The sequence below is a fragment of the Chaetura pelagica genome, unplaced genomic scaffold, assembly GCF_000747805.2.
Source record: "Chaetura pelagica isolate M959 unplaced genomic scaffold, ChaPel_1.0 scaffold213, whole genome shotgun sequence".
Lineage (NCBI taxonomy): Eukaryota > Metazoa > Chordata > Aves > Apodiformes > Apodidae > Chaetura > Chaetura pelagica.
This window is the reverse complement of record NW_009952597.1, coordinates 1,261,061-1,273,447: the sequence shown is the minus strand read 5'-3', so window position 1 is coordinate 1,273,447 and position 12,387 is coordinate 1,261,061. Positions and strand designations below refer to the sequence as shown.

General features: G+C 47.7%; 1 protein-coding gene across 1 annotated transcript in view; it reads left to right on the top strand.

The window, feature by feature from the left end:
• RNF216 (ring finger protein 216) overlaps positions 1–12,387 on the top strand; it is a 62,415-nt gene that overhangs the window by 41,875 nt on the left and 8,153 nt on the right. Inside the window, exons 14-15 of the mRNA XM_009993694.1 lie at positions 8,585–8,682; positions 11,130–11,352. Of these exons, the coding sequence (XP_009991996.1) occupies positions 8,585–8,682; positions 11,130–11,352 (321 nt within the window). The remainder of the gene's footprint in view (positions 1–8,584; positions 8,683–11,129; positions 11,353–12,387) is intronic.

The window sequence follows — 12,387 nt, the reverse complement described above, 5'->3', positions numbered from 1 at the left end:
TCAAGGCTGAGATGGTCCTGCCTGCAAAATGCCCCTATTCCTTCACATGCTGCTGGTGCACAGGGATGTGACCTGGCCAGGGCTGAAGCTGGTGTTTTTCCCCACTGCATGGTGTGCTGTGGCTAGGAGACACTTCTGATTGCTGCAGTCTCTGCCTGATGGCTTTGGACATCACTTTTCTCTCTGCATCTCCTTCCCAGTGTCCTCCCTCCCTGCAGCCCTGGGCAGGCACATGGCATCTGTTGAAGCCTTGGGGCCAAGCAGCCTTAGCAGGGCTTGAGAAACCACCCCCAAGTTGCAGTTTTGCTTCTTTGCCACCTCCACACCAAACAGAAACCCAGGCCCAGCTGGTGTTAGACTGGGCCCGTGGGTGCTTTAGGTACAGGAGAGAATGGAAAGCTCCATTCCATGTGGGCTCTGAAAGAGGAATCGGTGAGTCGCTGGTGCGTCTATTTCCCTGATTAGTGTTCAGTATTTTGCTTTATTTAGGTGCATGTTCATTTGCTTGATATCTCTTCTGTTATTATCATAATATTTATGTATTTATTTTGAAAAGGCATCTCAGTAGCTTTTGTGGTGTGGGAAGAAATGCAGTGCCTGTCTGCACTGGAGCTTCAGGTGTCATCTCCTCCATCTCCAAACCATCTCCGTGGTTTCAGCTTTTCAAAGTGTGGCCTGGCCAGGCAGTCTCAGCTTGCTTCTGGTACAGGCTTTGGTTCCACCACGAGCTTCTTTTAGCCTAGCAAATGAGCTGCAGATGACTCACTGTCACGTTGGGGAGTTTGGAAGATGGAGGTTAGCAGTTCAGAGGGCTGTTTTCAGTGTATCTGCCATAAATACTGTAGCTATAAATACTGTAGCTCCAAGGTCAGCTGCTCAGCTCAGGGCCTGCAAGGCACAGAGAGAGCCCTTGTGGGAGCAGCAGGTAAGAGGTACCTCTGCCTCACAGGCACTGAAATGATAAAGCATCTGAACTTCTGAGATTTCAAGGAGGGCAGGTATCACTTTGCTTTAGTTTTTCTTTATCCTTGCTTAGTACCCCAACATTTTTTACATATTTTTGGTTTACTATGGCCAGTTGAAAGCTAGGAGCATCTTACTTTGGGGTTTTCCACTCTGGGTTTATTTCCCCAGCAGAGCAAGCTGTACTTGCCCAGTTTCTGGGGGTGAATTTGTACCTATACTAAAGCTATTTTCCAGCACAGCTGCTCTGCTCAGTTCACCTTTTCTTATCCCTTGCAGGTGTTACAACAACCTGGAGCATTAACTTCTGCTGTGGGTAGAGACTACAGTTTAAAAAGCTCAAAATTGGAAACACAGTGTGTTAATGCTGCTAAATTACCATGAAAATTGCCATATTGCAGAGGCTCATTAGAAGTAGTTGTAGGTGTGTTACATAAACCTGGGTCTCCACGCAACTGTTGATGGAGGAGAGGACATCTGTAACAGGGCTCCTCATGTGAGCCTTTCATAATACAACAAAATCTGGGAAGACAGCAGGGGGAGAGAGAACCACAAGAAAAATAGGGCAGATCCAGAGGAGGCTTTCTCCAGTTTCTGGCACTGAAAGCCCTAGGTAGGGATTGGTGTCTGGGGTGGGGTGATGGGGATTTGTTTATCACATAGTGGTGGAAGAGGGAAGTTTCAAAATTAACTTCAGCAATTGTTCCTCCTCAGAGTCTCACAATGCATCATTAGCAGGTACCTCTGCAAATAAGATACCTTCTTGATGTTGCTGCAACCTCTTGAGTGACCTTCCACAGTTATCTTTTAAAAAATCGGGGGTGCTTGTCTTGAAATCTAAATCTGTTCTTCTCTGAAGGTCTCTATTGTTTCCACCAATTACTTGCCCTTCTAGATTTCATCAGTAGAGTTCCAGCTGGTGGAAGGAGCATCCCATTTTGTGCAAGGGTGTGTGTGGGATTAGATGGATAACCTCTTAGATCTCTCTTAGATCTCCTCTGCTGAATGAGATAAGACTATCTGCACTGGGGGGAGATGTAGGAGGGTCAGCTGCTGAGGGCTTTGAACTAGTCTGATAGTATTTCATTATTTACATTGGCTGGGAAGGCATTTAGCTAATATCTGTAATCCGTCCAGCAGATCTAGAAGCTGTGGCTGACTACAGATGTGTTTCTAGGAGCATGTACTGAATTTCTCTGAATTTTCTGTCCTAGGAAGGAGGAATATGACTTCAGGTATGCTGATTTAGACATCTTTAGTGTGAGGTCACAGGTTATACTTAACCTGCCTTGATAAAGTGGCAGTGGTGGTTTCCTCTACCTGCCTTGCAGGCTGACTCAGGTTGGTGGGTGACCACCTGTGGGTAGGTCATGAAGCCAATCCACCCTGGCTGTATCCAAACTTCCTGCTCTGCTGACATGGAGAGGTGCTGTGTGCCACTCCAGTGTGCTCAGGACAGGGGACTAGCTTCTGAAAAGAGTTATATTAGGAGGGAAAGTTTTATCCTTAGGAGAAACACTTGTTGCTTATTTTTGGGGAAAGGATCCTGGTGTGATGGATGTGTGATGCAAATGCTCCAGTGCCCTTTTACACAGCCACCCTACTGCCTCCAGCTCCTGATAGGTTCCTGACACCTCTGGAGCTTCAGAGGAAGTAGCTTTGAAACAAAAATACTTCTTTCAAAACATTCCCCATCATGAAAAAAAACTTCCAAGTTTTGTGTAACTTGAAATCATGATCCTTGTCAGTGAAGAGCTGTTTCTCTTGCTCTGGTCCATGAACATGAGATCAGTGAGCAGTTGTGTGTGCTAGCATGGTTTCCACCTCTGACCAGCTGTAGGGTGATACTGGTGAGCAGCACTTCTCGTATGAAGCTGCAGATATTTTTGCTCTGTAGGTCTCTAACCACATCACCTAAACCAGCAGCTGATCTGACCTTTTAAAGTCAAGCTCTGAGGAGGGGAAAAGCTTGCTTTGGTTTGGTGTGCGTGTTTCGGGAACTTGTGAATGACAGATATGAGACAGTCTTACTGACTTAGGCAAGCGTGGGGGGTGGGGAGTTACCAGATGTTTCTGGTTCTTGGATTCTAAGGCAAATGACCCAAAGCTCTCTGGGAAATGGCCTGCTGGTGGGTTTCTGGAAGCCAAAAGTCATCGTGTATCTCCAGGGTCTTAAAGATGGGGAGGGAGTACAACATGCTGAATTTAACAAGAACGTGCAGAGAAGGAGCCATTGGTTAGGGTCTTCATTTTTTGCAATGGGGCTTAATATATGGCCATAGAAGCTTTAACCAACCCTCCTGATGGGTGCTGGTATAAAGGCAGATTTATTATCCACCTTTTAACTCTCCCTCACGTGTGAGTCTCTGTGTCTACACCCTGGCACGTTCTTACAGCCTAGTCCAAGGCTTGTGCCTTTCCTTCATTTCTCCCTGGAACCTCACCCCTCCCAGAATAAATCATGGTCGTGCTACGGAGAGAAGAGATCAGGGTTGTTGGTTTGGGGTTTGTTGCTGAGTTTCTCGTAGCTGCTCGTCTCTTCCTCCCTCCCACCCCCGGACCTGCAGCTGCTGGCCGGGGAACAGCCTTGCTCGGGCACCGGAGCCCCAAACCCACCCAGCACCCGTGTCCTCCGAGCCCCTTGCCCCTCACCCATCCCAGGCACAGTGTTTGTTTCCCCACGCTTATCATGGATGATGTGCATTTGGGGTCGGTACCTGCAGCCCATCTCGCCGGTTACACGCGGTGATGCTGGCGTGTCCAGGGCTGGAGAGCTGGAAGGAGCATTCTCTGTGTGGGTCAGTTGGGTACCTGCAGAGCTGGAGTCCCACTTCCCTGTGCTGGGCTTTTGTACATATCTGAAGAGGCATCTTCACCAAAATCGATTGTCTGGGGCTGCATTATAGCCTCTTTATCTTAGCATCTGGGCCTGTTTCTGGGTGATCTTCCCTAGGTGTTCCTGCTTCAGCAGAGGGGTTGGACTGGATGATCTGCAGAGGTTCCTTCCAAGCCCTGTGATTCTGTGATTATTGTATAGGAAATCCCAGAAACAGCCCCAAAGGAGTTTGCTTATGAGAGCTTATCCATCTGTAAAGGTTGTATTAATTTCATTCATTTTTAGTCAAGATTTGTGCAGCTTTATGGACAGTGGGGACTTTGAGGGGTGGGGGGAAACTGTGTGGTTCTTTGTTTTCCCATTAACTTGTCTGGTTGGGAATTGCAGCCCTTTAATTAAACCAGCGCAGTATGGACTGGCCCTGAGGTGCTGTTCTAAGATGATTGCAGTCACATCTGCTTTGGGGTAAAACTTGGCCTGGTTGAGGTTTGCCTGCACTATTGTGTGTCTGAAAGCAGGAAGAAGGAGAGAATCAATCACCGGGGCTCCGTTCCAGGAAGCATGGAAGGGATACATGGTGTGTTTTACCTCCTTCTCACTCCTAGCAGGGAGCTCAGCAGCAAATGTCCCTAAGTGTGGCCTGGGCAGAGACCCTGGAGTATGGCCTGGGAGGAAGGAGACCCCAGATTGTGCAGCTTTGCCCTTCCTGGGGGACACGGGGAGTCACACAGTGCAGCAGCAGAAGGATTTAATTAACCAGCATATGGAGAGTTAAGGCAAGAGCTGAGATCTGCTCACAGCCACCACTGAGAGCTGGAGGGTGGCGATGACAGCCCAGTCCACAGCCTGGTGGTGTTTAAGTTGTGCTTCCCCTCCTCCCTTTGCATTTTGCTCCATCAGTAAATGGCTTCATGTGAACTCCTCCAGAAGAAGCGGGCATGCAGGAATGTCGTGGGCAGTCGGTCTGTGATCTGGGTGTATCATCTGATGTTTTTGTCCATGTGGCATTTGTTTGGGTGGAAACCAGGAAAACTAGTGCCTCTACATTGCTGGCAGTGCATCCTATCAGCCTGCTGTAGCCAGAAGGACACAGACTGGCAAGGAGAAGCTGATTATTTGGGGTTTTCCCTCCTCCCGATATGTGGGCTGGACCTTCAGGAGTTGTTTTTAGCAGACAGTGGAATGAGAAAAAAAACTTTTAGGCTGTGTTTTAAAAACTGCGGCATCCAGTGCAAGAACCAGAAGTGCTGAGGAAGGTGATAAGTTCCCATGAAATGCTCCCTTCTACCTTCATTAGGTGCTGGGGCAATTAACAAAGACATTGTCTTGGGTTGTGATGCCTGTGCTGAAATCACGGGCTGGCCCTGAGCACAGAAAGCTGCGTATCCGCACGGCTGACCCTGGGAACAAGGGATCTTCCTGAACCCAAACATGTTTGTGTTAATCCTGGCTGCTTCCTGGCAGGCAGAGAGAGGAAACGGAGCCACTACCTCTGACAGATGTACAGCGAGGAGATTACAGTGTGTGATTAAACACCCTCTCCATCACATCCTCCTCCCTGCCGTCCCAGCCCGGAGCATTAATGGACTGTCCCAGGCTGCCTGCCAAGCTCGGGCAGATGTAACAGGCAGCAGATACTTAATCTGCATCCGTGCCTGATTTGGATCCCTCTGTTAATGCCAAGGCTTCTGCAAACACCCTCCTCCCTGAAAGCATGAGCTGTGTTAGTTCTGCCTGCCTGCCTGGGGAAAGGCAAGAGAAATACAAGGAGTTCCCACCATCCACAAATCATTAATTTAACTGAAAAGCTGTTAAAACTACAACATGACATGCTTTCCTACATCCCTATGTGAGTTGGCCAGGGTTTGCTAGTGGACAAAGTGCTGGAGGAGGGGTTGGGCAGGGTCTTGATTTTGGTGGATTGTTGGGTTTGGAGTAGAAAATTTGGGGGCTGGGGAAGGACTCGTTCCCTCTTGGTGTGGGTTTAGGTGCTGATTATATTGCAGGAGCCAGTCTTGGTGCCAAGTATCCTGCTGTGTGTTTAGGTTAATTAATATGGTAATGGCAGAGTATGTTTCTTTATCAAACGAAAAGCTGTTCCTAAAATAAAAGAGCTCCCTGTGGAAACTTTAGAGATCAGAATTGTCAACACGTGAGATGTGCAAAACCCTCAGCACCGAGTTAATTGGGTTGAAATAAGAGTAAGAATTTGAAAAAATCATTGTTCTTTTTTTGGGTGAGAGCTGTGACCTCAGTTATGGCTCTGGAGCCTTTGAACCATGGGCTTTGTCCCTGTTTTTGTGCAAAGGGGTCGGACACGGGCTCTTGTAGCTGCCAACAATGTGCCATTGTCTTGGGTAGAATAAGGGGAGAAGTTGCCTTGGGTTCTGCTCATGGCACGTGTTGTCCATTTGTCCCCTGCCTCTGCTTTGGAGAGGATGTGGCTTGGTCAGAAGCAGTGAGAGGTGACAGTTGGAGTTAAGAAGCTGTGGGGATGTCTCCTTCATGGGGTGCATTGGAACAGGCAGGCAGAGCTGCCTGTGGCTCCCTGTAGCTTGCAGCTCCCTGTGGCTTGGGAAGGATCCCAGGAATGTGCACAGCTGTGATGGCACTGGCTGTGCTGCAACCAGGGGAACACAGAGAACAGGATACCTCCTATCTCATGCCATCCCAATGCCTTTGGGAATCTGCATTGCTGTGCTTCTCCCCTTCCTCCTCACCAGCACAGGAATCCCTTGTCCTGGGTGTAGGAGACAACTGTTTGGCAAATACCATCAGCTCTCTCAAGGGAGAGTGTTGTTTTTCAATAGCTGCAGCGTGCAAAGCAAGGACGGTGGCAGTAACAAAAGGCAAAGGGATTGACTTGGTAGGAAAGTATAAGTGGCACCATCTGCTTCAGAAGGGCAGCCTTTCTAATTCAGCAGTGAAGGAGGTTCCTGGAGTTAAGTAAGTGGGAATGGTAGGCTCCTGGCTGGAAAGTGTGCCAACCCTTCTGGCAAAAAGCTGTTAAATCTTGCTGGCGTGTGAAAGTGGTTCTGTGTGGCTGGGCTCCAAAGTCTGTTTTTAACCCTTGATGTATGTTAACAAAAAAAAAGGCCTATAGCACTTTTGATCTTGGAATGGCATGTGGCTGGGTGTCAAGAATAAGAGGGAAAAGTGGGTCCTTATCGAGGTGCTTGAATGGTTCCAAGTCTGATTGTCCTGTGTCAGTAACAGCCAGACCTGGCCTGGCAGCAAATGCACACAAAATGGTGCTTTAGCAGGAAAACACAGGATGTAATGAATGATTCATGATGATCAATAGAACCCCAAGGCATTTATTGCCCCTTGGAACCAGTGTCTGTCTGCCAAAGAGTGCATTTGCAAGATGAGTGATTTGGGACACAGTCATGCTCTTGGCTCTCCTCATGCTACAGCCCTTACCTTGCACTCTGCAAACATGTCCAGCTCACCAGCCAGGATGAGGAGCCTTTAATTCTCCAGATGAAAGCATGAGCTGTTGCGCATCTCTCAGCAAGCACAACTACAAACAAGTCAACATTTTGCACCCTCTCCTAGGGGTGGCTTCCTTGGAAGCTTTGGTCTTCATCCTGTTTGTCTGATTTGCGATCAAAAGAGCGTTGCTGCCTACGTGTGTCTTCAAGCAGTTACTTCTATCATATCTCATATAAATGTCCCATTTCCTCATTAAAATAAAATTAAGGCTATGCCATCAGAAAAAAATCTCTTTTTGCAGTCGTTGTCTTTCACTAATAGTGGGACTAGAGCTGGGCAAAGCCCTTTTGGGACTTTGGTGTGGAGGGGAAGAGGATGCTTTGCAGCAGCCATATGGGTTTTCCTGCCAGGGGGAGAAAGTTGGATTTAAAAGCCTGATCCCCAGCCATCCTGAAGATGAAACAGTTGGATTGTGAAATGTGTACTTTTTCCAAGTTTGATTTGGATGTTTTTTAATCTTCCTTAAATTAAAGGAAAATCTCTTGTTTGACCCAAAACAAAATTATGTTTTCCTTGGCTAGTCAACTGAAAAAAATCAACTGTATTCCCAATGTTGGTCCAAGTTCCCTTGCCAATAGTGCCTCCACAGCTCTCTTGCTCCAGCAACTCTACCAGTCCCATCTTAGAGCCTCTTTGCTAATGAGTTTACAAGAACAGGAGACTTCAGTCACTTGCTCTACATTTAGTTGAGCTTTTCTGGTTAAATTCATAAGTATATTTTGATGTTCCACCTCTGCTTTTTGGGCATTTGTCCACATCCTGCCCTTTTCATGTGTTTACTCACATAAACTGCTTTAACTTTATTTTGTGAGGTTTTACAAAGCATAATATAGATCTGCTGGTATGTGTGGTGAAGCAGTTTGTAACACAGCTGCAAGGTTTCCATCACCTGTTGAACTGAAAGCCCTTTGTATGGAGGTGAAGGGCTTTGGTCAGGAAACAGATGAACCTGATGTCCTTTAGCACCATGTTTTCACCTCTGTAGTCTTCTCAGGGAAGTAACCAGAGAACCTGGCAGCTGTTCCTTGAGTTTTGGGTGAACTAGGATTTACAGGCTCATTTTGTATGTGGGTTCTTGTGCCTTGGAGAAACCCTTGGCTCATAATGGATTGGTTTATTCTGGTCTCTGGTAGAGGACAGACGTGCAGATCTCTGTACCATACTGCCAGCCCCATCTTCAACTGAGAACCTGCAGCATGGTGGGGGAAGAAATGTGAAATTTTCCAATTCCTGATGCTGTTAGTGGTGTGCTGGGTCTTGTCTTCCTTTAATTTTTGTTATCCTCCTCAGGAAACATGTCGGAAGTGCCAGGGGCTGTGGAAGGAGCACATGAACCTCACCTGTGAGGAGCTGGCTGAGAAAGATGACATCAAATACAGGACATCCATGTAAGTAAACTCCACAGCCAGGCAAAAACTGGGGGGTAGATGAACTTGGAAAGGTAACACTAGTCTGGTGTGGAGGGGTGAGAACCCCCCTGTTCTTGTGACTGTAACAGAGGCCTTGAAGTTCTGCTGGGTGTTGCAGCCTTCCATCAGGTAGGTCCTAGACATGTCAAAGCTGAGGGGTCAGAAGGCTCCCAGGATGGGATTTCTTTCTGTGAAAGATACTTGGCAGTGGATCCAGTTGGTAATTTGAGAACGTGGGAGAGTTGTCACCAGACCAGCCTGTTCCTCTGGCTAGCCCAGTGTCTAGCAGGCTGGCACCTGGTCCTTCTCAGAGGTGAGAAACCCCCATGAGCCTTGCTTGGGGGGGTGGGGGGAAGGGTAGTGTTGTACAAAGAAGTGCATTGAGTCACAGTAAGTCATTAGTACCCTTTGCAAATCTGGGGATGATGTGCAGTTTGCTCAGCTATTCCTTGCTGGCTTCGTGGAAGGGGTGTGTTTTCTTACAGAGGCTTGTCCCTGTTTCTGGCTGGTTTGTAGGAATCCTTACAGAATGGAGTCACATTTTTAAGTACTCAAGTGTAAACTTCAATGTTTCCTGAAGGTCTTTGGAAGTTTTATTTCTGTCCTTGCTTCAGTAAATGACAAAACCTCTAGGAAATAAGGGAAGGTTCATCCATGGAGCTGCATGTCTTCTGCAGTCAAATGGGACTCGCCCATATTGCCCAATCTTCTCCTCTCTGATTTAGTCTGTCTGGCCTGAGGAGAGGCTGGAAATCACCACTGGGAGGCTGAATGACTGTTGCTGGCTCATCCTGCAGTCCCTAATTCAGAAAAAACAACAAACTTTACAGATTTGATAGGACTTTTTTTCTCTGCCACTCCTTTCCCTGTAGGAAGAGAGGTGAGGGGGCAGAGGAATCAGTCCCTAATAAGGAAAAAAACCTCAGTTTCAAAACCTTTAGCAGGAACGTTGCTGTGGATAGATGAGTCTTGCTGCCTGATACAATAAAAGCTTCCTTTTGAAGCCCTGCATAAGGAAAGGGAAGCACAGCTGGAGTTCAGACCAAACTTCCTGCCTTGCTCAAAGTTTCCAAAAAAAAATCTGCATCAGCAGCATCCTGTTGAGTAGCGAAGGGAAGAGCAGCTGCAGCTCAGAGGAAAGTCAGCCACAAGCTGGTTTGATTTTTTTATTTATTTTTTTTTTCCTTTCCCCTGTCTATTCTTAGCATATCTCCAAGTGCCTGGTTGCAGGTTGTGCCAGGTATAACTGCCTGGGAGCTTTGGGTAACTCCTATGCAGCTGAAGTTCCCCCCTCACCATTCCCTGCCCCTCTGGATGTGCTGACAGAGGGGTCTGTGGGGCTGTGCTGTAGCCTGGTTTGCTGCTGTCATGCTCAGAAATACCTCCCTGTCATCTCCCAAACATATGTTGGCTTTGCAGGTCCACTGAAGTAGTTGGGTGGAGTTGCCTGGCTGAGGAAGATCATTCCCTGCTGTCAGGTCAGCTCAGCCAGAGAACTGTGCTTCCCTCCATGAAAATACAGTTTCTTTACTCCTCTGTCATCAGATTTCACTTCTAGGTTGTGAATTAAACTGTAATGTGATCTCCAGTGGTCAGAAAATTGGCGCTTAGGATGACAACTTATATTCTTAAGTCTTTTCATTAAATGACCAAGTCTCTCCTCCATTTCTGTGCCAAAATACTATTGCCACGAGCTGAGCCTTTGCTCTGGAGAGTGTGTCACTGCCAGGATGTCTCTCAGGGGCAGGGACTTTGCTTTGTCCTGAATTTGTGCTCTGTTAGAGTAAAACATGTCACTTGAACCTAAAGCAATAACCTCTGGAAACTGTATGTAAGGAATCTTAAGAGAAGGGGGAAAGCCCAGTCTCCGTGGGGAAAGATGTGATTGTTTTTCAGTTACCTATTTAAATTTAACAAAACCCAAATAAATCTGGAGCGTAGCAGCCAGGGTTGGGAAACTTTGTAGCTGGAGTAACAAGCAAACATAAAACTATCTAGCAGATGACAGCCCAGGGTTTACTTTTCCTGAACTTTATCTCCCAGGGTGTATTTCTCCACAGCCAAGTCAAGCATCCACGTGCCCTTTGGCCCTTTGACTTACGACTTAAATTCCTCCCAAGCTGGAGCCTGGCACTGGTGTTTTGGCTCGCATGGAAACCAGGATTGGGTCTGCAGCATGCAGCCAGTGATTGACTTTCTTTCACTTAATTTATTCTTGAGTTGTCGTGGGTTGGCTCCAAGTGGAGCTGAGCCCAGACCTCCTTGGAACAGCGGTGGGGATGGTGTGGGAGGAAAGAGGAGGGGGAGAGGTGTATGGGAAAGGGGGGGTTTAAAGCATCACCGGGGTGGCATAATAGTGGTTTTACAGCAGGTCGGTGGCTGCAAACATCCCTTGTCTAATTCTTCCCCCTCTTCTGACATTGCAGAGAAGAGAAGATGACAGCTGCTCGAATTAGGAAATGCCACAAGTGTGGGACTGGCCTCATCAAGTCGGAGGGCTGCAACCGCATGTCCTGCCGCTGCGGGGCCCAGATGTGCTACCTCTGCCGGGCTGCCATCAATGGGTATGACCACTTCTGCCAGCACCCCCGCTCCCCTGGGGCTCCCTGCCAGGACTGTGCCAAGTGCTCTCTCTGGACAGATCCCACAGTAAGTAATAAAGAAATTCTGGGAATGATTCGCACCCCGATTTCAATTACCACTGAAATATGCACCTCCCACCAGGGGAAAATGGCTGGTTTTAGACAGCACAACTTTTTTTTTTTCCCCTTTCCTAAGTCAACTAAAAATCACACTAGAAGCCTGCATCAGCACAGAGTCACATCTGACCACGACTTGGAAAGAACTGGTGTTGCTTTAGGGAAAAGCAGCTCCTGTGAGATGAGGGCTTTGGCTGGAAGTGCTCTGAGAGCCGTTCTGGGGAGAGTGTGCTGGTAGCAGGCGTTGGGGTTATTGGGACTCATTCCTACTTTTGCAGCTGAGATACTGTTTGGTACAGCTTTGCATCTGGAGACAAGGGGATTTGTGTCTCTCTGCTGCCCCGATCATCCAGCTGCTGGTTCTGCCAGTCCCTTCCCAGAAATGAATCCACCAGGAAAACCCAGAAGCTCCAGAGTTGGAGCCGTTCTCACGGCTGCTGTCAACAGCTGCAAAGGGAGAACTGAAGCATGGACTGAGCTGTAAGGGAAGCTGTAGTAACTTAATACAGCTTGTAGCTGTGACAAGCATGGGAAAACAGTGCAGCATCTCTGTAAATAGAGGTCTAGGATAGCAGAAATCCAGGAGTGTAGGTAGGAGCAGGAGTTTAATTTCCTGATTTCAGCAAAGCAGTAGAGCAATGACAATGTGGATCTGCCTTCCCAGGGCTTGTCTGAGCTTTGTTTTTCCCAACAGTTCTTTGTCTCAGGCTCTTGGGGCTGAGCAGAGTCCTGTGCTTGCCTGAAGCCAAGGACAAGCCACTCTTCAAATCCCTCCCTCCTATCTGCAGGCTTTAGAATCTCCCAGCAGAGTCCCAACTAGCTTCAACTTCCTACTCCTCTGCTTACCTGCATTTATTCCCTGTGTTATCCTATCAGTGGAGGTGTTAAACTAAACATGACACCTCCTTCTAGACACCCCTGTGGCATTTCTGACACCTGGTTCTCCACTCCCCCCCCCATTTTCCACCTGGATGTGATTCAGGGT